This window comes from Pezoporus wallicus, unplaced genomic scaffold (assembly GCF_028554395.1).
Source record: "Pezoporus wallicus isolate ANWC-B61680 ecotype Strahan unplaced genomic scaffold, APGP_CSIRO_Pwel_v1 contig_7011, whole genome shotgun sequence".
Classification (NCBI taxonomy): Eukaryota; Metazoa; Chordata; class Aves; order Psittaciformes; family Psittacidae; genus Pezoporus; species Pezoporus wallicus.
In genome coordinates, this window is record NW_026638234.1 from 2,775,314 (window position 1) to 2,801,340 (window position 26,027).

General features: G+C 44.9%; 1 protein-coding gene across 11 annotated transcripts in view; it reads left to right on the top strand.

Annotated features, from left to right (window-relative positions):
* The window catches only part of TIAM1 (TIAM Rac1 associated GEF 1), a 192,936-nt gene that overhangs the window by 71,539 nt on the left and 95,370 nt on the right, over positions 1–26,027 (top strand). For 2 of the 11 annotated variants that reach the window (XM_057410179.1, XM_057410180.1), the window contains exon 1: positions 2,046–2,173. The exons of 6 other annotated variants lie outside the window; for them this stretch is intronic. In XM_057410179.1, the coding sequence (XP_057266162.1) occupies positions 2,149–2,173 (25 nt within the window). In that variant the 5' untranslated portion in view covers positions 2,046–2,148. Of the gene's footprint in view, positions 1–2,040; positions 2,174–26,027 lie in introns of those variants that run through there. 3 more of the 11 variants (XM_057410169.1, XM_057410170.1, XM_057410175.1) reach the window with 2 other exon arrangements.

The following is a 26,027-nucleotide window of genomic DNA, read 5'->3' on the forward strand; positions in this document are numbered from 1 at the left end:
TGCTGTGGCAGAATGCAAATTGACCTGACACTGGGAGCAAAAGGGTGTGCCTCCTTTAGTCCTCTTAAGCTGAAAAACGCTTCAGACAATCACTTGCAATCTGTTGTAGTAAGCATATATGTTCCTCCTTTAGGACTGGAGCATAATTGCTTTGTATCTAGGGGAGCTTGTGTGCAAGCACGCCTGTGTATGCATACACATCGGTTTCCGTGTAATGGCGAAGTCGTTTTGATGGGAGCGATTAAGTCAGCAGGCGTCAGAGCTCTGGATGTGGCTTTGCCTGTTGGGCTGTTTGAATGGGCTGAAGATGGTGAGTGCTGGCCGTGCCTGCCTGAGTGAACCTGAAGGCAGGTAGCAGCAGCCCCCATTGCCTTCTGAGTCACCTATGGCTCACCAAACCTGCTCGCCTGCTCTGGGTTTGCTAGTTACCAGCCACAAAAACTGCTGGAGGAGGCAGTCCGCTCCCCTGGGCTTTGTCCCGTTTGTTTCTTCTGCCCTGCCCGCAAACAGGAGCTGTTGGTGTTGCTCACTTGGTGTTTAAATTAACCGTAAGGCTAAAGATCGATCATTGCAGTGCTTTCTAGTCCAGACAGTCTGTCTGATCCCATCCCTCCTTCAGCCCTTTTTTACTGTTGAGATGGAAGACTCTGGTGCTAATCAAGAGTGCCTGTGGTCACAGGGGACCTGGTGCTTTCTAAATGTGGGCAGATACATCAGAAACATCTGACTCTGCAAGTACTCAGATGTAAAGTTAAATCAAACCTGCTGTTTGAAGTGGGCTAAAACTAACTGCCGTACCAGGAAGCTCGGCTTGCTCGTCTGTTTCTGATAATGGGGTGTGTAAAGATGATTGTGCTGCATCAAATCACTTCTCCAACTATCTCATCTCCTGCTGGCCCAAAATAGTCATCTCTCGTCCTCTCTGCCAGGACCCATAGCACCCACAGCCTCACTGCAGCTATTTAACTGCTGCCGTCACAAAACAGTGGTAAAATGATGTGGGAGACCTGGGCTTCTGCTCTACGTACCTTTTGCCATTTGATTTTTTTCTTTTCCTAATGGTTTTGTCCTTTTCCCAGTTGGTGGTCATTGCAGGGTTGCAGAGAGCAGAACTGCAAGGATATGGTTATTCCCTAATAGTCTGTTTTTTTGAAGTATCACACAGAGTTTTAAATGTTAATTTGTTAACCGGTTTGATTTGTGTTGTCTTTGTATTTACTGTGTTGTCTACTTCATTCCAAGAATAGTTTGATACCTGTTTTTCTTCTCCCATATAAATGGTGCAGAGTCAAGGTGGGGGAAGTTGGAGGATAAACACAGATGGTTTAGGTTTTGTACTGGTATTTGTTATTTATAGCAACCATTAACCAGCCCTGGTCTTGAGGATGCTGCTGCTCAAATCCTAATCCAGAGACAGTTACGTGGAAGTGGTGAATTAAGTAAAACCAGATCTATGTGTAATTTTTAAATCCCTATAGTTCCTGATCATGCAAACAGTTTAGCACCTGTGGACAGCTTAATGGGAGGCAATTGCCTGTGCCTTTTGAATGCATGTCCTCTGCAGAAGCATTGTCCAGATATTTACCCAGGGAGAAATCCTCTGGGACATCAGGCAGTCGAGGACAGTGGCAAAAGGCACAGAGGAGGTCAGAAGTTTTTTGTTTTATGTCTTGCTGGTGAATTGCTCCCTGAAAATGCAGTGAAATGCCCAGGATGATGCAGTTTCACAGTACGAAGAAGGGGACTGCGCAGCTGGTTCGCATGTAGCTGATGTGCAAGTCGCCTCTGTGGGTTGACTGGATGTTTTAGCTCTTGACTCCTCTCACAGCACGCCAGGCTGGTGAGTTAAAGTCACCCCGGAGGGGTGTCCTTAGGAATTCAGATTTCAGGAGCCAGCGGGGCTGAGTGGCAGCTCGTCTGAAGCCTGCTACGGGAGGAATTAATCAAGAGAGGGAGGGAAGGAGGGAGGGAGGGAAGGAAGGAGGGATGGCAAAACCCCAAACCTTCAAACACACCCAATTGACCCGTCTCATCTTAGCATGAAACTTAACTAGTTACACCCACTCTGAAGCAGAAGGGGAATGAAACGCTGGCGCTTCCTCCTTTCTGCTACAGGCAGCTGGGGCTTGGGAAATACAACAGGCGAAGATGTTTGTGCTGTTGATGATGAGTGGTAAGCTACTTCACGAACAACATTAACTTTTGCTTGCATTGTGTGTGTGCTGGACTGGGGAAATAAGAGCTGGGAAAAAGTGTTTGAGGGGTGTAGGGTTGTTGTGCTGTCTAAGACACTGTGCATCCCGTAAGGCTTTCTTCTCCTAACTTCTGTCTTCCCCCAGCACAGATGGAGGTGCTGCTTTCTCTGGGTCACATTTAATCAAATCGTCAAGTGTTGTTTCCTCTTGCAGAGTCTGTGCTTCTTGCAGGTAGCTGAAGCACACCGGATTCATTGCAGACACTGAAAGCTCAAACTGATTGAATGGGAGCTGGGGACTTAAATTCCCCAAGAGAGAAAATGTAGTATCGTGTTACTTATTAAAGATGTTTCCCTTCTCCTGCTGTCTGGCTTTATTTTCAGTAATTACAGGTTGCCGTGCTCTTTAATTGTTGAAAATGAACCCCGTGAAAGGTTTCAACTTGAATTGAGCTCTGTTAGGTGTTTCTGTGAGGTGGGGAAAGCTGAAACATTGCGACGGGCAATGCTGCCATGCTTTTCAGTAAGGGTGGGAAGGCTGGGTTTGGTGGGATCTCGCACTCATCTGGGATCTGATAACGCTGCAGAAGCAGGGGGTAGGGGAACCTTTTCCGTATTGAGTTGCTCATTTTTCTCCTAGCTACTTTTGCGATCACTTACCAAGTTATTTTATATACTGGTTACTATCTTTAAATCTAAATTGCCTAATTCTTGGGTTGGTGACAGGAAATGTGAGTACAGAGCCCTGGCCCTGCAATTACTGTGACTAAGCATTCGGGCTAATAACCAAGTGAGTAGCATTGTCTCCTGGCTCTGCTCTTCCTCTGCTATTGAGGGGCTGGCTCGCCATCCTCTCTGGGCTTGCCATCCTGACCCGCAATCTTCAGGGCTGCTGTGGGAATGTTGGATATGGATTCTGCTTCCTGAGGGGCACCAGGCTTGCTTTCCAACGGGCAGGGTTCAGACCTGATTCAGAGTGGCGCTGCAACCCATCAGCCATGAGTAATACTCCTGTGCAGAGGCAAAGTATAATGTGTACCTTTTGGGGGGAGTTAAGTCACACTGTAGCTGTTGGAAATGTTAGTGCTTTAATCGTTTCATTTAACATACCAGAAACCCATTGTCAAGGCGGCGATTAATTCCTTTGATGGTGTTTTCATATTGCAGGAATGATTTCAATTTTCACATGTGATTAGTGCAGTGGAATGAAGGAAGCAGGTTTTGTGGGTGTTGGTGGGTTGCTTGTTTTTCCCCAGTCCTTTTGGAGCTAGAAGTGATCTGTGCATTATGAAAAATGTGTGGAAAATTGCTGTGTTAATCACAGCAGATAGAGCTAAGAAATTAAGTGCTGAAGTGTGGCAAGCCTGGTTACGCTTCCTAGGGGAACTGCTCTTTAAAGGGTGCACGTCTGTTTTCAAGAGGGTTCCAACTTGTTTTGAGGCAGAAACACTTTATTTTTCCAGAATGGCTGGTGGAAAAAAAAGTATCTGTAAAACTGCAAATTTGCATCTCTTAAGTGGTTTGTTTGAGCTTTATGCTTTTGCTCTAGGAAATCAGTGGTAAGATTCCTGCTGGTATTGGTGGCAAGGAGTCATTGATTTTGCATCATCGCAGCAGTGGGAGCAAGCCTATTAGGCATCAGTCTTCGGAACAGACTCATTTATCTTTAAATGAAGTTGCATATGGTGTCTTGAGTTGTAGGTAATGGCTGTTTGAAAATGAAACCCAAGGAAAATACGGATAGTTTCCTGCGGCATCAGTGACCTGGAGTGGCCCAGCATGGTATCCAGTGAATATCCAAGCATCTTCCCACTAGAAACTAAGGCAGGATTATGGGGGGGGGGGGGGGGTGGGGGTGGTGTAAAAAAAATGGGAGCTCCCCACTTGGGACAACAGATTGGCTTGGGCTTAAAGTGTGGCCTCGTCATGTATGTTGAGGTCCTGTGCCGTATGGCAGCCTTTTATTGCTCCCCCTTCACTTTGGCTCAGATTAGTTAGCTGGTGCTGGTCTTTTGCCATGCTGTGAGGATTAATAGCACAAAAAAAAAAATGTAAAGGGTCTTTGAGAGGGGAAAAAGAGGTCACTAGGATAAAATACCAGCTCCTAAACAATTTATTGAAAAACAAAATTCCAATGCAAAAGTAATGGGGGCGTCAAATCTTTAACAGAATTTGGCAAGAAAGAGGACAACTCTCTACTGATAAGTCTTTCTCAGTATTATTTTGTTAAACAGGCAACTGTGTGGTGTGTTGCAGTGAGTTTTATGGCCCAGTAATCCATTGCTGGATGAGGGGAATACATTATTTATAGATTAGAGTGTTTTAACATCCTATCATGGGGTTGTTTAAGGAGGTCAGAATACAGAGCAGTGGAAATGGGATTAGCCCAGCTGTGCTGTAAACAGTGCAGAAGAGGGGGGGTGGGGGGAAGTTACCATGTAGATATTTATGTTTTTATTGTGCCTCACAAGGCATAGGTCACACAAGATTTAGGGGTTTCTAGAACCAGAATGTAGTTTTTCCTTTTATTGGTTGCAACATCTCAAGTTGTAATTGAATTGTAAACAAACACAAACATCCTTTTTCCCTGGCTCAGCAGGCTTGCTATCTGCTGCTTGTTTGCTTTCTTGGTGGGATGGTGTCAAAGGACTTGAGAAAGGGTGAGTGTCTGTGGTAACAAACAAACCCCAGTTCTTTCCAGGGGAAAGCTGTTGGCTTGTTCCCATGTGTGAAGCCTCCCTCCGTGCTCAGCTCCATGCACGTACCCTGGAAGTACAGCCCCATCGGCTGATGCTGTGGCTGGTTCTAGAGGCTCACGGGCAAACAGGTAGTTAGTTGATTCACTGCAGAGTGCTTTTAGTGTAATTGCTTTTTGAGACTTCCAATTACGCTTTCAATAAGAGTTGGAATGTGATGTTCTCAGGTAGCTTAAAAAGCCTTCATACAGCAAATTGCATGATCCCAGCAGTGGCCAGCGGTGGAGCGGGGTGCCCATTAGGCAGTGCGTGCGTCTGGGTGCGTGCAAGCTGAGGGGTCCCATGTAGCTGTGGTCCTGTGCAGGGTCTCTGTGCCCACCCTTGGCTCAATGCAGCCTGCAGTGTTCTCACTGCTGTCAGCACCCACAGCAGTTCCAGTTCTCCCTCTCTGCCTTTGGTGGTCTTCCCAGCAGCGAAGAGCAGGTTGGAGGTTAGCTCGTATGAGACCAGCAGTGGTTTAACTCTTGCATCTTCTAGTATTTGCCTAGATTACAGGGTAATTAAGAGCTCAAACTCACAGTGATGTTAATGGAGTTTAATAAATTGCCAAGCATGACCTGGGCTGCAGGAACTAAGTGTGTACATGCTGTTAGGAGGAGCACAGCAAATGTGCTGTGGTGCAGCTTCTCCAAGAGTGGTATAAGATAAGGTGCATTACCTTGCATTGCCATAGGTGGACCTGAGTTACAGCTAATGAGCAGTACCTCCACAAGCTGACTTGGGCCTGACCACAGATCATCTTGCATATGTGTACACGCTGCTGTAATGGCATGAGTGTTTGGAGGTGGGGACGTTTTCAGGAATGGTTTGGGTCTGTCAGAAGATCATGTATATGGATTACTTGTGGATTGAGGAGTATGTGAAAGCCATGGGAGGTGTGCTTCTCTGCAGACTAGAGAAATAGAAGTGGTGCTGCTGGGTGGCCATGATGGTGGGAATGGTTGTGTTTGTTTCTGAAGAAGCAGAAACATTTTTTTTTCCCTTGTGAAAATTGCTCTGCATTTCTATTTTCCCTTCCAATCAATTGTGAACCGGTGGACTCAGTTTCATATGACTAGTGCAAGAAAACACCTCACTTTTTGGGGGGCTTTTATATTGGATAGTAAGCACATAAACAGCACTTGAATAGTATTGTCTTTATGAAACAGTACTTGGTTTCTTTTTTGACTCTATCACCACTTGCAGTGCTACTGTTGCCCAGATGCTTATGGTGACTGCCGCAGGGAGCTGCACAGCTGCTAGGAAGGCAGGCAGAGGCCGGTGGACCACAGCACTTCCTGGCAGAGGTGGCTGGTTCTGCTGCATTGGCCTCTTGCTTCACAGAGCCAAAGCTTCCTGTGTGCCTAGGGAATCGTCTCTTTCAGGTAGTGTTGGAGCTATCTGGGTGTTTGTCCTGGGTGCTGAGGGTGACCCCTCCAAATATAAAGCTCTCTGACGTAGGCAGCCAGGGCACCTGCAAGTCATAGCTGCAGATGGATCAGGAAAGTTGCCAGACCTTCACTGTAGCACTTTGTTCAAAGCCAGAAAACAGTGCTTGGAAGCCTATAAAATAGCAGGGGTGGGAGGGAACAAGGGAAGCATGTAGGTTTTGCATTAATACCTGCCTCCATTGGTTTTGGAGGATGGATGGAGCCCCTGATGTCAGTCTCTCCTTCTATACACTACTTGCCTTGTGGCTGCTGAAAATATGCTAGCAGCAGTTGGGCTTTTCGTGAGAGGGCACTTCACAGCTCATGTTAGCAATGGCTGTAGCAGTCCTAGAACCTCATGTTGTGACCTTCCCAGGTGAGCAAACAGCTCTGTGTGGTCCTGCAGCCGAGTCCCTCTAATCCTCAAGTTGGAGGGAAGACGAATAAGCCTTCTTCTGTCTGCTTCCCAGCTGAAAATTGCTTTGTTACTCATTTACATTAACCTGGGCGGGGAAGGTATATACAGAGTGTGCTCCAGGCCCTTAGACATTGGAGACAAAGACTCCCCATTGCGTAAGGCCACCACCAGGAAGGGAGGTGGGAGGCTGCTGGGTGCAGCTGCCTCCCTGCACCCAGGCAGGAAAGGGGACCAAATCCTGGTTGGGGCAGGAGGGATTTTGATCAAGGTCTGGAATGTGCTGGAGAAGGAGTATTTAATGGTTACTACAAGCCAAAAATTCACTTAAACAGCACTGCTTGATAGGCACATTTCCTGCATGTTAACTGATGTGCCTAGCTGGTAGAAGCAAAAATTATTTTAGCACCCTGCATGGGATTATGCTAAATATTGCCAAGCCCACCAAATCTAGCGTGTTGGAAGGGCATCAACCACATGGTATAAACTTCCCAACCTGAGCCCAAGTGATCAGTCTGAGTCTAAAAACAATGCAGCCGTATGGCTGCTGCTCTCCAGCACCATGCCCGTGGCAAGTGTCTGGGAAGATGATTCTTGGGTTATCCCAGTCATGGGAAACCTGTGTCTCGATGCTGAGGTCTCGTCAACAAAGGGATCAGACGCGTCCTCGCCCGTGCCCGGTTTTGCATGAACGCTGGCAAAACCTGGAAGACCCAAAGCAGAGACTGTGTGTGAGCCTGCTGGCTTTGTCTGTTGCTCCTCAGGCGTGGGAAGACAGCTCACTTCCCTTTGCGAATTGCTTCCCACCTTGCCTGATGAGGGGACCCTCTCATGAGGCCCCTTTGCAGCCGGAGGGATACTGCAGCACAACATGGTGTGCTGGAGGAAACCTGCCCATCAGGTGCCGCGGGACTTGGAGCATTAACTGCTCCCAGGTTTCCTGGAGGTGGGGGATTATTAAGTGATCGCTGCAGGTTTATGCAACGAATTAAAGTGGTTACTGAAAACCTTTGCCAAGCGTCTGATGACTTTCACTATAAGTGATGTGTAATACATGCCAAAGGTTGTTTTGGTTAATAATGACTAATGTGCTTTTTTTAACAGTAACAAAGGAGCCTTATTTTTTTTCCTTTGCACAACTGCAACGATGAAAATGCCTTTTTTTCTTTTTCTTTTGTTTTATTTCCTTAAGTGGGAGGAAATTTGCGTTTTTGTTGACTTTTATGGCATTCCAGAGTGAGTTAGTGAGGCGCTGCCATAAGAGGTATGAGCACAGGCAGCAGCAGGCACCAGAAATGCACACAGCCTTGGTGTAAGACTGGAGGCAGAACACAGAAGTCAATTCTGTTGGAAGCTGCAGGATGAACTTTATGACAAAAAAGCCACCAGGAGTCATTTCCTTGCTGCTTTTATTTTTTTTTCCTTTTTAAGCAAATTAATCTTGATGCTTTGGTAACATCTGGATGATTGCTTGGTAATCTTTTTCTGGGAAGCACGTTTTGTGTGTGTACTTTATTGTGGAATGATAAATCACTGTAATTTACCAGCATATTTCTTAAAAAAATTGGAGAGTCAGACTATTTGATATGTTCCTTCAAGCTGTCATTCCTGGAGGCATTTGAATGAATGCATGACATTTCAGCTTCTGTTTACTGTTTAAAACAGGTCTTTATGCTTGACGTGGTTACCTGAGCAAGTTTGGCATTTATGTCTGTTTTTTTTCTTTTAAAGGGAAATTAAAAGGAATGGTGGGAGACTTTTTGAGTAGGAAGTAGAAGCAGTCAGTTGATTTGGGGCACCTGGACTTTATAAACCTGTATAAATATCCAGAGATTCAAAGACTTTGGGTCCCTTAGCAGTGTCCTAGGAGCCCCTTGCCTTGCCTTGCCGGAGCAGGTGGCAGTGTGTGCTGTCCTCTGGCCAAGATACAGCCAGTGCCTCTTTGCTGGAATGGGGCCTACAGCCTTTTTGCATCAGTGGGCTGAGGCTGGAGAAGGGCAAAGCTGCACATCCACATAGGTACTCAAACAGCTGGAGCCTGTATTTTGAAATAATATTAAGTAATGCAGGGAATAAGCAGAGCATGGCTGTCTGGGAGCATGATAAAACCACAGTACCTACCACAGTCAGCTTGTGATTTATGCTTCTGGGCAAGTGAAAGAAATCAATCAAGGCTTTTTTTTTTTTGGGAACGTTGCTCTAAGATTATAAATGTCTGCAGGGCTGGGGGTGCTGGGGTCGCATCTTTGGGAGAGGGGGCAGAATTATTTGGAAGTAGAGGCTTTGTGGAGAAAGTTGGCCTGCTGCCTTGTTCAGGCCCAAAGGGCTTCAAAGCTAACCTTGTTTTCTGAGGACCTTCCAGCTGTCCTTGTTGGGACCTCCTTTTCCAGGGAGAGGTATTTGGTAAGCATCAGGGAGAAGCTGGCAGTGAATAGACTGTGGGGAAATGCAAGGATTTAGGATGGGGTTCAAGGAAAGAGGCATAGAAGCAGGGGTTGGTCTCTCTGCATCAAATGTATTGGCCAATGCTGCAGGGACTGGAGTCTCATTGGGTCTGTGTTGGTTAATCCTCCTTGAAAACAGGAGGCTGAGCCACTTTATACCTGTTGGAAACTTGGTGTCCGTTGCTGAATGGTGTGGGCTGGTTTCCCCAATTAGGTGCCATGTGAAATGGGAGCTGGTACTGCCCCAGTGCGTGAGGCATAGTATTGCCAGCGCCAAATAAATGGCAGCGAAATAACTGACAAGCCTGAGTTTGCAATGGTAGGGGAAAACAGCTACAGCTTTGTATGAGCTCCTGGACCAAGGATCACATATCATTGTGTGCCTGCAAAGCAGCTGGGAGCTCTGGTTTCAGTTCACGCTGGAGCTTTCAGGTGCAACTGCAGTGTAAGTACAGCAGGGTCCCTGATCAGGAGGTGATTGGCGCGGACGGTATCTCAGAAGAAAAACGTTTCCAGAGAACATGCCCCTCGTGTGTATGAAACACAGATAGAACAACTTGCAAATGTATAGGAAGCATGTCAGTGAAGCACGCTATTTTTGCATAACTCAGCAACATCAGAGAAATGTGTCTTGTGAAAGTAAACAGTGAAGCGTTCTAACAAATGTTTGTTTGAGTACCAATGTGCACGGGAAAAAACGTTGAAGTCTTTGAAGGAGCCCAGTAAAACCACAGCTCCCAGGGAACGGTGAGTGGTCAGGTAGGCAAAATTGTAAATAAATCCACTGAGATAAAAAAATGACATCCTGTATACTGAAATGTGCAGAGCTATGGAGATGGCACGGTAATAAAAGGTCGAGGACATTGTAGTATGTGATTGCCATGGAGTAGCAGAGAGCTATGAAGTTGCTATCCAGGGATCATAGAATCATAGAACCATAGAATAGTTAGTGTTGGAAAGGACCTTAAGATCATCTAGTTCCAACCCCCTGCCATGGGCAGGGACACCTCACACTAAACCATGCCACCCAAGGTTCATCCAACCTGGCCTTGAACACCGCCAGGGATGGAGCATTCACAACCTCCCTGGGCAACCCATTCCAGTGCCTCACCACCCTAACAAGAAAGAATTTCTTCCTTATATCCAATCTAAACTTCCCCTGTTTGAGTTTTAACCCGTTACCCCTTGTCCTGTCACTACAGTCCCTGATGAAGAGTCCCTCCCCAGCATCCCTATAAGCCCCCTTCAGATACTGGAAGGCTGCTATGAGGTCTCCATGCAGCCTTCTCTTCTCCAGGCTGAACAGCCCCAACTTTCTCAGCCTATCTTCATACGGGAGGCGCTCCAGTCCCCTGATCATCCTCGTGGCCCTCCTCTGGACTTGTTCCAACAGTTCCATGTCCTTTTGATATTGAGGACACCAGAACTGCACACAACTTATTCCTTGGAGATTAGCTTTCCTTCTGGAGGTGCCAGTGGAGGCTGTTATTAGCTGAAAGGTTAAGGGGCAGCTGTTTAGCTTCAGTCTTTTGGGGGGACATAGAGCCTTGTTCTCATGAGACAAGCACGTAACACTAACTTAAATGTACTGAGTGAGGTTACGCAAGTAAACCTTCAGGTTCCTGATCTGCATTTCAGGGCTTTGCTGGATTCCCTTCCCCCACCAAAAGCTTTACTTTTAAGTTGGTTTCAGTGTTGATTTTCTGAGGAGATGAAAGCGGGCTGCCTTCAGCAGGGAGCGTAGTCTGGTGGTTGGAGTTGACATCCGTTCCTGCCACCAGTGGCTTGCCCACACTTCAGGTGCTTCAGTGCCTCTGTAAAGGAAGATGGCTCCTCACACACAGAGATCTTGTGGATTTGGGAACATTTACAAAGATTTTCTGATACTTGTTGAATATAGTTTGCATATTTACACCGTACCCCAAGTTGGTTTAGCCTAGAGCTGTTGTTCTTATTCAAGAAGAACGAGAAGTCTGAGGAATTTGCCTTTGGAGTCAGATTTGGGTTCAGCTTGAGCTCATTTCCAGCACGTAGACCTGCCTGCCAGGCCCGGTATAATACGTGCACCCTTGCGCTGGGATGGGGTCCTACCTGACCTCCAGGATTTCCTGTGGTCCTGCTTGGCACCAGAGCCTGCTCCAACCTTGCTGTGCTTATCCCAAGTTTGCAGGCTGATCATCCTGTTTTTGAAATGGTTCCAAAGCCCATGTTGCCCAAGATGGCACAGTGGGTTTGGGAGAAGCACAGCTGGCCATCCTTAGCTTGCCTGTAATTTAGACAAGATTTAATGCACTTTTTGCTTGTTGAACCCCAGAACAAGTCACTTAAGAAAGTGGCATCAGGTTTTCAAAACCTCTACCCACCTGTTGCTTCCACTGCCTTATCTGTAACATGTTTTGGTCCTAGATTATTCAGAGAAAAGTAAAATCCAACAGAGAACAGGTTTTGACAGTGTGTGATACTGATGAGAAGGAATTAAGGATTACAGCATTTTCAGCAGGTGTTTAAAGTTACACTTTTATCAAATTTTCTTTAAAAAGGAAGTACATTTGAATATGGGAAGATAAAAGCTTTTAGAAGGTTTTATTCCTCCCAGAACTACTGATTCATTCTCTAAATGGCAACAAATTTTCTTGCTTGCTGCAATCTGAAAAAAGGATGTTAGTCACGTCTTACTCAGAATTTGGTACAGAAGGGAGAGGCAGCAACTTCATGCCTTCTTGGCAGCGCCTGCTTTTTGCTATCCTCTTTGCACCAGATGGTACCAAAACTTGTTGCTGTGAGTTTTCTAGCAAAAATCTCCAGAAGTCTTGGAAATCAATGCTTTTGTGTGGAGGCCTGTCCAACCTCTCTGCTTACCTGCTTCCCCAGCTCCCCACTCAAAGGGCACTCAGAAGCTGGGATGTTTGGCTGGCTCAAGCCTGCAGGTGCTCAAGGCTGAACCCACCACTCCCAGAGCTCAGTGAGGCTCCCAGCCTGAACTCTTGAGAGGAAGAAGTTTGGGATGTTGGAAAATGAAACAAATTTTTTATTGATAATGCTGGGACAAATTTCATGTTTAGGGTCTCTCTTAGTAAAATTGACAGAGCAATAAGAGGATTATCTGTGTCTGACCTTTCTTTTTAAACCTAATAGGTGAATGTTGGAGGCGAGGGATTCATATTCTGCCTGACCTGCAGTTTTTGTCATATTATCTCAAGGTAATGCCGTGGGTCCTACCAGTCTGCTATATCAGACTAATTCTGGTCATCTCTTAAGGTGGTGCATATAAAATCACAGAGAATGGTTTGGGTTGGAAGAGACCTTAAAGATCATTTTAGTTCCAAACCCCTTGCCAGGGGCAGGGACATGATTCCTTTCACTTAGTTTAGAGAGGCTTTTTATGTGCAGCAAAGTGGCATTGTGTTTTTGATGCTTAGATGAAATTCAGGGGTGTTGAGCACAGTCCCTTCTGTCTAACTAGATGTTTGTTACCACCATGTCACCTGCTTGAGCACCTCACTTATATAAATGGTTTTATTCTGACCTTATTTCAGTGATACAGGAAAGCAGTTTCTCCATCTGTAAAAGGAGATTTGAGATGCAGGGAGATTTAAGATACTTGCCTGTGAATCCATGGAATTAAGTTTGAAAGTGGAGCCCTAATCTAGTACCTTTGCTATAAAGTGCAGCCTTTGCTTAAGCTTTGCGATTGAATAAATAAAGAAGCCTGTCAGAAACCCTGGGTGCTGTGTGCCAAAATTCCTGGCTTGCAATTGAACAGAATCCTCTAGAATCTAAAAACTTAGGAAAAAAGAGGCCTCAGCCCTAGAGGCACATGCCCGTCTTTGAAAAACATCCCCCATGCATCTAATCTGATTGCTCTCCGAAACTCTTGCTGGAGAAGTGAAAATAAGTGGCAGTGCTAAGTGTAAAGAAAATAACAGGAACTTGAACATGCCTGATGTAAGTACTGCAGGTTGTTTCATCGGGCTAATCACAGAAAATAGGTCTACCCAATGGGACAGCATTGTATAATGTTGTTGAATTTACTCAGCAGTACAGAATGTAATCGAAATGCTACCTGTAAGCATTAGCTGTTTCACTGTGAATCGTGGATTTGAGAACTTGAGCTTTCTGATTGTTTCTGGCTGAATGTGATTATCTCAATAGCTGCACTTGAAAGCTGTTATTTTATTTTCGTTATGACATTGTAATAGTGCTCAAAGGATTAAACGTAAATGTATGTGAAGAGTTTGATCCCTAAGAGCATGAGACATAGAGATCACATGTCTGGGCTGGGTTATCATGAGCTCATATAGAAACTGAGTAGAGTTTTTTGACTAAATGACCATTTATGGTTCCAGCTTCTCACAGACCTGTGCAGATAGCCATTTTCTTTGTACTGTCAGCAGGGATGAATATGCATGTTGGAGTGTACTGCTGGAGTTGGGCAGCCAACTCCTGAAGTCGTGGGGATGCTCAGGGGGCTGAGCCAGTGCTTCGTCCCTCTGGAAGTGCCTGGAGGTCCATCGGCTTCCCAGATAAGAGTTTCCCTGCTTGTGGTGAGGTTTCCCTCACCTCCCTCAGCTTGATTGGTTTTGGTCTTACCAAGACTACCAATGGAATTATTTTCCTGTGCAAAGGGGATTCAGCTGCAGCAGCAGAGGTCACCCGTACATTGGTATCACTGTATCTGTCTCTGCAGAATCACAATAGAACTGACTTTCTGGGGGTTTATTGCCAAAAAGTTTATATGGGTACCAGAATTTAGGTTTCTTCATGCCCTTAAAACTCACACCAGCCAAGGAGAGTTTGGGGTGTGCACTGGCTTAGCCACAGAGCCATAGGGATCTGGCTGGGGCAGCAGCTGTGTATGGAGTGCAGGAGAAAAGGTAGCTAAGGGTGTTGTCTTCCATAATAGCAAATTAAACTGGGCACTGAGTCACTGACTGCCCACAGCCATCCATACTGGTCCTCTTTTAGGAGCTACCACCCCTGCAGCGGCGATGGTGAAATAGGGCGTTAAGATGTACAGCTCAGCCTGTTCACCCGTGTTAAAATCACAGCAGTGCACTTGGGGATGGTTTTAGCTGCCGCACCCTAACTAGCCCTCCTGATGGTATTTGTGATCCCTTGCTAATAGGTGAAAAGATTAAGACAGTGTAATGAAATCACAAAATGTAAGAGTGAGGAGAAAGGAGAAAATATCATCTGAATTTTATGCTAGTCAAATTTTATATTTGTAGTATTTTGAACTTGAATGATATGATGAAATTCTTTTAGCTGTTCTTGATGGGGTTAACACCTCAGTGTTTTTCTCTGCAGCAGAGTAATCTTTAAAGCTGTACCAGGTTTTTCTTCCAAGTCCTATAGGTTGTTGTTTTAATTAAAAAAGCCATAAATTTAAGTGCTATTTTTATTAAGAGAGGGTTGAAAATATTCTAATTGCAACTCACTGTTAGTCCAACACAAGACCATTTTAATTTAAAATCAACAAATGTTTCAGCTAGGTTTCTAATACAATTATTAGGTTTTAATTATTTCTGCCATTTTCCCTTATGAAAAATGAAATTATTACTCTTCTGATTCTAAATCTGATTCTGTTTACCAACTTGGAATGTAGAATTGCTTCCTGGCTTGTTTCGTGAAAGGCACTATAATCTCCTTGGAAAAGCTGAATAGCTATTGCATCAACGTTTCTGCATCTAAATGGATTAGGAAAATGTTGGTGGAATTTTGAGATATTACTTAAAGTTGGTCTAAACATATTAATGTATTTAAGCCTGATGCTGAAGCATCAAGTTAGTTTGTGTGACATCAATCACAACTTTGTGGTCAATCTAGTCCAGGATGTCATGTTTGGTAACATGTCAGCTAAATTAAAATTTATAGTTAGCTGTCATGATAATTGAATGCGATTTATCCTGATTTTTTTTTTCTCTATATGCAAATTCAAACCCATTCCAGTGCACACAGCCTGTACTTCTGCGGAGTGGCTTTCAACATCTTTTGGTCAGTATATCCCTAAATACTGTTCCAGCAGAGGTGTGAATCCTTTAGAAGTAAGTCAGTGGGCAGTGTGCTGTGTTCTTTTGCAGCTGTGGCCATGCTTTCCCCATCTCCTGGATTCCCATGGGCTGCTGCAGAGACCATGGCTCAAAACCCACTGGACAGGCTGCCAGGGCTTTTGAACAAGTGGGCTTGAGGTACCACTCCTATGCCATGGGCTAGGATGGCTTTAGTGTTTCCAGTTGTCACTTGCATCCCTCCAGGTAGTGCAAGAATAGTCCTTGTGAATGATATCCTTTCTGCAGGAATTTATCAACCTGTTACACAGCAAAGGAATCAACCAAATTAACAACAAATTTTATGTTTACTAGCATAAAATTACTAATGAATTTTATGTTAGTACTAAGAACTGTGTTCACTGTTTGTTATTTAATGCTTGCCTTAAATACAGGCTAAGTTAGAAAATATGTACACTGGGACATCTTACTTAGCTGTTCACATCATGTGGCATTCTTCTGAATATTTCCCTTAAACTCCCTTAATAAATGAATTGGGCAAAATCATGCATGGCAGACAAAAAAATGCTTTTCTGTTTCATTTTGATAGATAGCATCTTAAGCAATGTACACTGAAAGAAAATGTCTAAGTAGCATTCTTATGGGATCAACAATTCATAACTCAATTTAGTCCGAAGTCACTGGCTGACAGGTTAAACTGAGAGCTGTCCTCATGTCTCCATTAATCTTCATCTGAAAGTTCCCTGGAAAAAATGCTAGCCTGGGGGTGGCTTCGTTGCCGATAGGCGTGCAAGCAATCCTTGCTTTACATTGATCTGCACTTCCAGCTGTTCACTTGAATTATGGGTTAATTCTGTCTGGAATTCTGCATAATTTTTTAATCTTGTTTCTTTTAATAAAATCGCTTGTCAGGGTGATATCTGAAACAACGACCTTGGTGCATCGCTGTGGGATAATACTTAAGTTCAGTCATGTGAGTGTTCATATAAAAACATCCCTTGAGTCTGGTGGGAGCCAATTTGCATTACAGCAGTGCTGAGCTTTGCTCAGGTCTCATATTATAGCATTTAAATATCTTCCCTGTGAGTGGACATCAGTTTTCTGTGGGGGAAAAGAAGATGGATTCTGGAAATCTTGCATAAACAATTACTCTTGGCAAGCGGGATGCTATTCTGTTTTCCCTGCTTGTTAAAAGTTCCAGTAAAAAGGTCTCTTGATGCAGAAATATCCCAGAATATAGGCTTAGTCAGAAGAAACTGGGAGCCAAAGCAGGGCTGTACCTTTTCCCTTTGAAGCACCATCCTGCCTGTGTTTGCATTTTCTGCATTTTTCATGATGTATTGACAGAGAAATGTCAGGATAAGTTTCAGGAAAACAAAGGCATGAATGAATGAAGTCTTTTTCTCTCCTCTTATTCCTGAAACTGGTCATGAGCCTTTTTTTCCCCTAACCCTGTTAGCTTGGGCTTTAAGCAACAAAACAATACAGTAAGACCAAAAGCACTGGAGCAGGTGTTGCTCACTTGTTAAGACAAGTATTGGACTCGTTTCCTTTTCAAAACGTGGTTGGAAGTCAGTCTGTAAGGAGGAAGATTAAAATGGAACTATTGAGCATAAACTTACAAAGTTGGCCTCGTGCCCTAAAGTTGCGGATTTATGTGCGGCGTTGTGAGAAGAGCAGGTTATTAACCTTGCTGAGCTCCTGTGAGCACCTATAAATCCCTGTACAAAATCTTCCTAGAGTTTTCCCAGCCTTTTTGCTCATTAGGAAGATTAAGTGCAATCTCTTGCCCTTCCCCTCGCATTTTGATGTTCTAGATCATGTTAGCTGCCTCATGGTCTGGGGTTTTTCTCAATGTTTCGTGCCTCAAGTTGAGCACCAGCTTTTATGAATGGCTTCGAGAGATGTGCTTGCATTACTTGGCAGGGGGTTGGCGTGGCTTTCTGCCTGCCCGCAACTGAGCTATTCTTGTGAAGATTTTTCCCTGCCAGTGTCTGCACCTCCATGTTTCAGTATGGGTTAGAGCGGTCCATGTACAGCCTTTCTGCATTTCAGTAGATGCTAAAAAATTGTTGCAGCATGTTATGTGTATGCTGCCACCGGGCCCTGCAAGAGTTGTTTGACTGAAAGCCTGAACCCAGCAGCCTGGGATGCACTTGGCTGTATGCTTGGCCAGAGCTTCCTGCATCTCCTGTGTAAACTAGCGCTTATGTTTCTTAATTTCACCTCTGTGTTCAACCTCCACTGGTGCATCTTTTCTTTCCTCACCTAATTTGCTGGTGAGGCCAGGGGAAGTTTTTCCCCTTGAAAAGTTCTAGGTGCTCATTGTGTAAAATGTTTCGCAAGTGACATTGCACTGGGAAAAGTACATGGCAGGGCAGACGCTGCAAGCTCGAGTGGGAAGGTACCCTGCAAAAGTGATTATACATTACTTTCCATGGCTTAATTATTTTTTTTTTGTTTTAAGAGGCAGGGAATATGTCCAGGCATGTTAAAACCTGTGTAAGAAGTGATAATTGAGGGCTTTCCTCCTTTCCCACAGCTGGGTGTAGATAAGACATGCCAAACCTCGTGTCTGGCTTCTTTTTGCAGCCCTCTCCTGTGGCGGCTGCTGCATGGCCTCTGTTTTGAGATGGAGAGGGGTGAGGTGGTCGAGGGGTGTTTGCCTGTTTGCCTGTGGCACACATGCAGCGCTGATACCCATGAGCAGTGCTGGTGCCCATCCCTGTCTCTGTGCTGGGGATCTGCACCCCGCTCTCACTATGGTGCTTGCTGTTGACATGTAGATTGCCAGGCCAGCAATGCACAGGGCGCTTTCTCTGCCCCATCACCTCATCCCGGTGAATGAGGTCTGTGCTCTGTTCCCCCATCAGATGAAATCACTTGGACTTTTCAGAGTAAAGAAGAACTAATGGTAAATGGGGGTGGTGGAAGCTGGCCTCAAACCACATTCCCAGCTGTGGCTGCAGTAGTTTATTTGTTTCATTTCAAAACCGTTGCAGGCACGGCTGGTTTAAATTACTTCTCCCTTGTGACCTACTGTGCTGATAAGTGGTCAGCCTAAACAATGTTCTGCATATTAATTGGTGCAGTGGGATTTTGGGTGATGTTTGGAGGAGTGCCACTCTTGTTTTTAACATTAAGTTACTCTTCAAATGTTATTGTCTTTAAAATGGATTTACTACCCATGTAGATAATTATTAATCTAATTACTAAACCTGGAATGAGCCCTGAAAGTTGGTGAGTCTGTCTGAAACACTGCGAACAAAGGAAGCCCATCAGATTTCTGTACCTTTTATAAATATAAGCCTCCAGAACAAATGAACTGACAGAATTCCCACAAAAATGTCACAGTTAATGGGCTCACTCTTGGCTATGCTGTATAAGGTTACAGAAGTACTGGTAGGTACTGCTAATTGCAACCTCCCAGATGTCACCAGGAGGACGGTATAGTAGACGCTACAGCCTGTGAGATGGGCTGAAAGGAGGAGTGTTTTTTTCTCAAGCCTGTGCCATCTTTGTTGGGCTCTCAAAATTCTAAAGCAATGAACCCATTTTGCAGAGGAACAAGAGTGCTTGGTTGCTTTTTTGTACCCTTCCTGAACATAGCTGCTGTGGGAATTTCAGGTATTGCCAAAAGTTATGTATAGGATGTTAAGAAGGGTGTTTTCAAAATGCTTACTGTGAACTTCCTTTGAAGGACAGGCTTTTTCAAATGGGGAAGTGAGATGTGCTGGGACTGCTACCTGGGAGCTGGCAGCTGGGGAGAGCAGCAGTGCTGCCTGCCACTGCCTTTGCTTCCTCCTTATCCTCCTCACTGGAGCTATTGAGCCTTTCTTGGCCAGAGCAGGGAGAAAGGGAGGAGGTGGCAAAGAAGCCTTCCCCTCAGCCAAACCCTGGTGGGATATCCCATGAGAGAGGGGCAAGAGGAGCCGGCTTTAGAGGCACAGGCACTGCCTGGCTGGTGAGGGCATTGTGGGGCAATGAAAAAGGTGCTGAAAATAGAATCATAGAATCAGCTAAGTTGGAAAAGATATTTAAGATCATCAAGTCCAACTGTTACCCCAGCACTGCCAAGTCCACCACTAAACCATGTCACTGAGGGCATCTGCATGGTTTGTGCACACTTCCAGGGATGGTGATTCCACCACTTCCCTGGACAGCCTGTTTTGATGCCTGAGCACTCTCTTGGTGAAGATATATTTCCTAATATCTAATCTAAACCTCTCCTGACAGAGCTCAAGGCTGTTTCCTCTTGTCTTATCTACTTGGGAGAAGAGACCAGCCACCTCCTCATTCCATCCTCCTTTCAGGTAGTTGTAGAGAGCAATAAGGTCTCCCTTGAGCCTTCTCTTCTCCAGACTAAACACCCTCAGTTCCCTCAGCCCACGGAATTAATTTTTCACCCATTTCACTAAGGCTTTTGGGCAAGGTGTGGAAGAGAGCTGTTATTTCTGAAGGTGGGAGGGAGGCTTGCTGGCTCGCTCATGTGGTGGCTTGTACCGAGTGAGCCTGATACGTGTAAGCTTGACAGCTCCTTGAAGAAAAGGATGGTGTCAGCACAGCGGAGGGAGACACTTTTTCTTCCCCTGACAGACCTGAGGTTTCAGCCCACCCTTGGTGCAGCCAGAAGCTCGCAGATGAGAAGCAATTGGCTGCAGTATGGCAAAAAAGGAGAGTGTTTGTGCTGCTGTGTGTCGCAATGATAAGAGGCTGCTGGGAGCAGCCCAGGTTTTACACAACAGGGACCAATGCAGAAAAGAATGACTTTCCCCTCCCAGGAAGCCGAGAGCAGCAGGGCTAGTGGAGGAATGAAGAAAGGCATTGTGTTGCTGAGGGCAGGCACAGAAGTGGGGTGCAACAAGGCCAGATATGTGTTAACAGCTCATCGCTGGTGTGGTGCACCAGCCTGGCCTCCTTGCAGTGGTACAAAGCCTTCTTGATGTGGCTGGTGCTTATGCCAGCAAAACAGTGCTTTTGCTGGAAGAGCTTATTCTAAGCTTGTTTTTCTTTGGGGAAAAAAGAAGTGTTACTATAAGTCATGTCACAGTTTTGCTCCTATAACTGTATTGCAGTGGTCTCTGCAGGCATAATCACAGGTCATGCTCCATCAAATTTGTGACTGACATAGCTGTGTTGGCACATATTTGCAACATAGGTCTGGCCTCAATTTTGAGCCTGTGCTTATATTCCTGCACTGCACAGAGTCTTTCCTCCTTTAATATATAGGGGATAACTTTTGGAGAAAGATTTTGTAGGCGTTGGTTGAAAACTGTAAATGATGAAGTGCAAAATACTAGCTTTCTTTCCTCCTCCTCCTCTTTTCATGTAGATATGTTGGCTCTGACGAGTGGTGGAAAAAAAACAAGTAAACAACTGGAAGAGGGAATTGCATTTGAAATATTTTGATTTCACTTGTGGGTGACTTGAAAGGATGTGCAGCCCATAAGTACTGAGTGATAAGGTGATCCTTTAAGAGAGGAAGACTGTCTCTTATGGCAAAACATCCAGAGGTCACCAGAGCATCTCTAAGGCAGACTCTGTACTAGCGATGTGAAAACTTCAATGGTAAAGACCTCTGAACCAGCACAAAGAATATTGTCTTCCAAAAAGAGGTGAAAGGCTGGTGCAGCACTGCAAACCAAGGAGTCTTTGTTTAGCTTAACTGTAAAGGTGTCATTTGCTACTCTCTTTTGGCCCCTCTTTAAAGGGCTTCCCTTTAAAATTCCACTTCAAAATGGCAGTAGTCTCTTATTTGTCTTTGAGGTGTATCCACTTCTTGCAAAAAATAAGTTACTTCTTCTGCTCTAGGTCTATAGCATCAATGTGGAGATGTGGTGAGGCTGTGGCTGCTGGTGGAGTGGAAGGCATGGGAGAGTCACCTCTCCTAGTGGCTTTATCCAGGGGGGAGGAGTGAGAAAACATGGTTTTCAAGAGGACTGAAATTCAGGCTCCCTGATATTATTTTGAACACCCATTTGAATAAAAAATACTTTATCCAGTAACACAGTGGGGGCTGTGTGCACACGGACAAAATGGTGCTGGGAAATTATTGGGAAAGTGTGGTCTTTCCTCCAGCTTGGAGATCACTCCATTTGTTGGACAGATGCCTTTCATGGGAAGTCAGGAACTGTTATGAGCTCAGGTGGGCTGAATAATTCACTTGTATTGTGGGCATAGGTGAATATGGTCAGTGTGTCTACAAATACACTGTGTGTACATTTACCACAATTTTTATTTTCATTTGGGCCGGGAATGATGCCACAGAAAATATCAGTAGCTTTCTCAGCTACTAAAATCATCTACTACTCTTTAAATTTAAAGAGGAAACGGGTTATTTTCTCTTAGGACTATTTTGGGCCACATACCAACATGAAGCGTTGAAATGATGGAATGACATTTAGTACTGCTGAAAATATCAAGTGCTGTGTAGATTTACTGTGTCTTCATTTGACAGTGTGGCTGATATTTCACCAACCCAGCATTTCTAAAGAAGTACAGCTATTGTTTTGTGAGAAGTTTGCATTTCTAATGTGTACTTTAGAATTCCTAAAAAATCCCACGTAATACTTTAGCACTGTATAATGTTTCATTTTTGTGACTATACCCCACAGTAACTGCTACAGGTAAGAAAAATACTCTTCTTATAAATATTAAGGCAGAACATTTTATTAGTGACCTTTTTTTATCAAAAAGGCATTGAACCAGAACTGACGGTCAGCACTTTTCCACCAGCACTCTTGTGCTTCAGTCGGGCAGCATCTGTAGCGCTCTCTCTAATAAACAGCTCTGCCGGCTGGCTTTCCAGTAATGGTTCACTTCAGACTAGGCAATCAATTTTTCTTTTCTGGTGAATGGTTTATTCACTGAAATGTGGTTTCTGAGTTTGGGACAGTTGAGAAACTCTGGAGCAGGTTATAAACTGTGGAGGGCCACAGTCAAGTGATACTGCTTCATTGGAGCTCCCAGGTGGGATTAGGCAGACACGTGGCAGGATTGGAGGCTGTGAATGATCGCTATGACTATGGATTTGACTTAAACTTACTCAGTATTTTCAACTGAAAACTTAATTTTCCACATAGACCAACAAAATAGAAAAGAGTGGCTTCCCCACCCTCACCCCTTCACATGCACATGCACCCACATGCTGCTTTCTAATCTATACCCAAGAGGATGTCACTCCTCCAAAACAAGGGAGGTCCAGATGAAAGTCCTCTGGCAAGCCTAAAATCCCTATGGTACGCCTCTCTGTGGAAGGCACCTTCATAGGAGGCTTTCTTGAGTTACTTGTGTTACAGAGATGTTCCTGGAACAGTTGTCCTCAGTTTGTCTTGTAAGTAGTTGCTTATTGTTTTCATATAATATTTAAATGTTGGGGCACTAAGAAAAAGAGAGAGCCTGGTGCTGGAAAATTCCCACCTAGGATTTGGAGCACTTCTCCTTGCCCCTTCTCTGATCATGCTTTTGAATAATTTTCAGAAGAAGAAGAAAACCAATGCTCTCTTTGGCAGTCTGCTCTGTAGGATGTCAGGAGCAAAAAGGTACAAGACCCACAGCTGGTTATCTGGCAGTGCTGGCTTTGCACTAATTACAAGTAGCTTATGTGTGCCAGCAACAACATTTTACCTTTATTGACCATAGTTTGCAAGCCAGAGGAGAATTTGAACCAACTCCTGTACCTGCCAAACTATGGAGCATTAGTCCAGCAGCATCAATATGTTACTTTTTTCATACTGCTCAGGAACAGCATGAGTTTCACATCTTTTGAAAAGTTGAGCTCTCTCTCTTGATGCAAATGCAGTCCATGGATCACACCAAGGCTGGTCAGTTCATGAAATCCAGAGCAGTAACTGCCTCCTGAACAAGCCAACTCAGTAGGTACGCTGGGGTTGCTCAGTGCACAAAGGTGCCTCTTTGCTATATGCTTGTGTCCCATTTGACTACAGTTTTGTTACTCTAGAGGCAAAGTTCAATCTGTCTAAGAGAAATCATCCTGCAAAACTTGTATAGCCTTCAATCCTTGTCCTCTGAAACATGTCTGAGAGAGTGATCACCCTGGCTTGCTCCTGCAGCTCCCGGGACCATCACCAGTCACACTGGGATGGTGGGGACTTGCCTGCTGTATGTCTTGTCTTGTTCTGGGAGATCCCAAGCACATGCTGGGGGCTGGCTGCTTTTAGGAACGTCTCCGCTGGAGCCAGGTACTAGGGACTGCTGCCAGACCTCAGGACATTTGCAAAGGAGAGCGGGAGCGGGAGGAAGGCACAGTCCACTTTAACCTTGCCTTGCTTGTATTGTCAGGATGAAATTACTATGAATACAACTGTTTGAATTTGTGATTTTTTTAACCTACCCTTTTCATAAATCATATCCTTTTACAGCCTCTTGTTTTGCCACATGAGACAGTCTTCTTGTTTTCACCTCTCAGGTGAAACTCTATGCTTCACTGTGTCCGCCTTGCTTTTCTTGAAGGTAGCCTGACCTGCATTAACCTTTGCCACAGATGATTAGGATTGCGTATGTTATTCCAGATGAGGTCAGTGTCTTCTGTGACAGCATTCACTCGTGTTTCTGCTGGGCAGGTCTTGCTTGGTGCATCTTTTGATTACATTTACTTTTTTGGTAATTTTTATCACATTGGGAGCTTGTGGTCCTCTGGGATCAATGTGAGACAAAAGCTCTCTTTGTATTGTGACTTTTTCTGACTGTGTCATCAGCACAAATCACTGGGAAAGTTCTTTCTTTGCATGTCATCATTGAAAACATTATAAAACCTGGTCCCTTGAGCCACATAATTCTTCTTTCAGCACAACCTCTTTGCAAAGATTCTTATGCATATCAATTGCTATGCCAATTTGCATCATCTTCAGTTTAACCAGTAGTTTCCTGGAAAGATATCTCCTGGCTTTCCTCCCCTGGATGATGGGTTATTTTGTTGGAGAAATTGATCAGAGTAACATGCCACAATCCACATTGCATTTTATTCAATTTCCCATTTCTTCCCATGTTTTTCCTTGTTCTGTCTCTCAGATGTGCTCTCCAGTCTTACGCCTTGCGTGCCATTGAAGCCAGACAGATGGGTATGTCATTGCTGGGATCACTTGTTCTGCAGTCCCAGGCAGGATCCTGATCCGCAGGTTTTAATATAAAAATTCTTGTCTGTACCCCTGTGGTTGCTTGCACCACTTCTCTCATAGTTTTGGGATGCAGATTCAAAACTCCTGCTGACTGGCACATTTTCAACTCTTTGAATTTTGCTCCTCAGATACCTCAGATGTGGTGATTCACATGCCTTGCTCCCCCATGCCCTTACTGAAAATGAAGGCAAAGCATTCATTTTATTTTGAGGCCGCACTCAGAGCTGATGGGTTTCAGCTTTCCATCATGATGCTGTCTTAGCCTGACTTTTGGTAGTTTTGGCTTTTCCTCTCAAAAACGTTTGCTGATCGGTCCCTTTTCCCACCCTGTGGCAGGGCTCTGTGCTCCCTGCCAGTCTCTTCCCAGGATGGAGGCTCACACCCTGAGCCCTAAGGGAGTCTTCCCCCAGGATTACCATCCCTCATGGGTTTTGCCCCCTCTTAATTAAAGGAGCAACACCCAGCGTGTTGGTGTTGTGTGTTCCTCCCGCAGGGGAGAGCTATCAGCAGGAGCTGTGTCAGGAGATGTACGAGTTGTGACTAAAACCGGTCAACCAGGATAAACTTAACTGCGGTGGTGTGGATACATCTCTGCGATGGCTCTTGAGTGATCAGGTTCTGTCAGGACGTGCAAGATAAAATCTGAATTCTTGATTTATCTTTGACAGTGCCAAGCTGGTACAGACCAGCCGAGTTTTGCATGAGTGTTTTTCTTTTTTCCTGTATGCTGGAGAAATGGCGAGAGCTTACACTATGGTAATGCCAGGATGAGAAACCTGCTCTGTTGCGGTTGTTATCATCACACTAGGTGAAAACAGCAGCCATTTGGTCATATACTCACCTGCCTCTCCTCCCAGGCTCTGAATAAACAGTAGATCTAATTCCCAGTGTTGGGTTTTGTGAAGCAGGGCTGCCTCTTCACTGAGACTCCTTTTTGTTCCTCCTGTCCTCTCCAGCAGCGCTGGTGGGAGTGCTCAATTCATACTGAAGCTGGTAGTACTATTGGTAGTCTTTTTAAGTCTGGGTGAACTGCAGTCTCAAGCATCTCCACCTTGCCCTATCCTGCCAGAGCAGCCAAGCCATAGCGCCTCCAACACGTCAGGCAACAAGCTCTCTTATTTTCAGGAAGTGTGGGATGTTTAACATGTGCTTTCTGCTGGTTAGATGTGACTTTCCTCCTTGGAGTCACCCAGTGCCTTTTAGAATTGGGGGTATAGCCATTTTGGGTCTTACCGTAGTTGATGAGAGTGCTATATTCACACTTGGCAGAGAGGAAAAGGAGCTGTGGGGAGTATCCCCAGCTTGCCCAGGGTGCACAGGAGGCAGGCTGCAGGCAGGAATCAAGCTCTGCTCTGCACTCCATCCCTGGCAAACAATTTAAGTGAAGGCTGAATTTTGTAAGGTGCTGATTTGAAAGTATGAGCTCACTGAGAGAGATACTGGTACCAAAACTTCTGCAAGACATGCTGTAAACTTAAAAGGACATCCTTTGCTACAGTGCTTTTCCTTATTATGCTTCCCTTGTGGCCTCGTTGCGGAAGTTGTTGTAACTTTTATGTCCTTTATACTAATTATGTAGCATAGCTTATAATGCTTTTGTATCTCAGTGACATACCTCATTCTCTGTCAGAGAGAGTGACCAAAACGTGAAAGTTACTCTGATC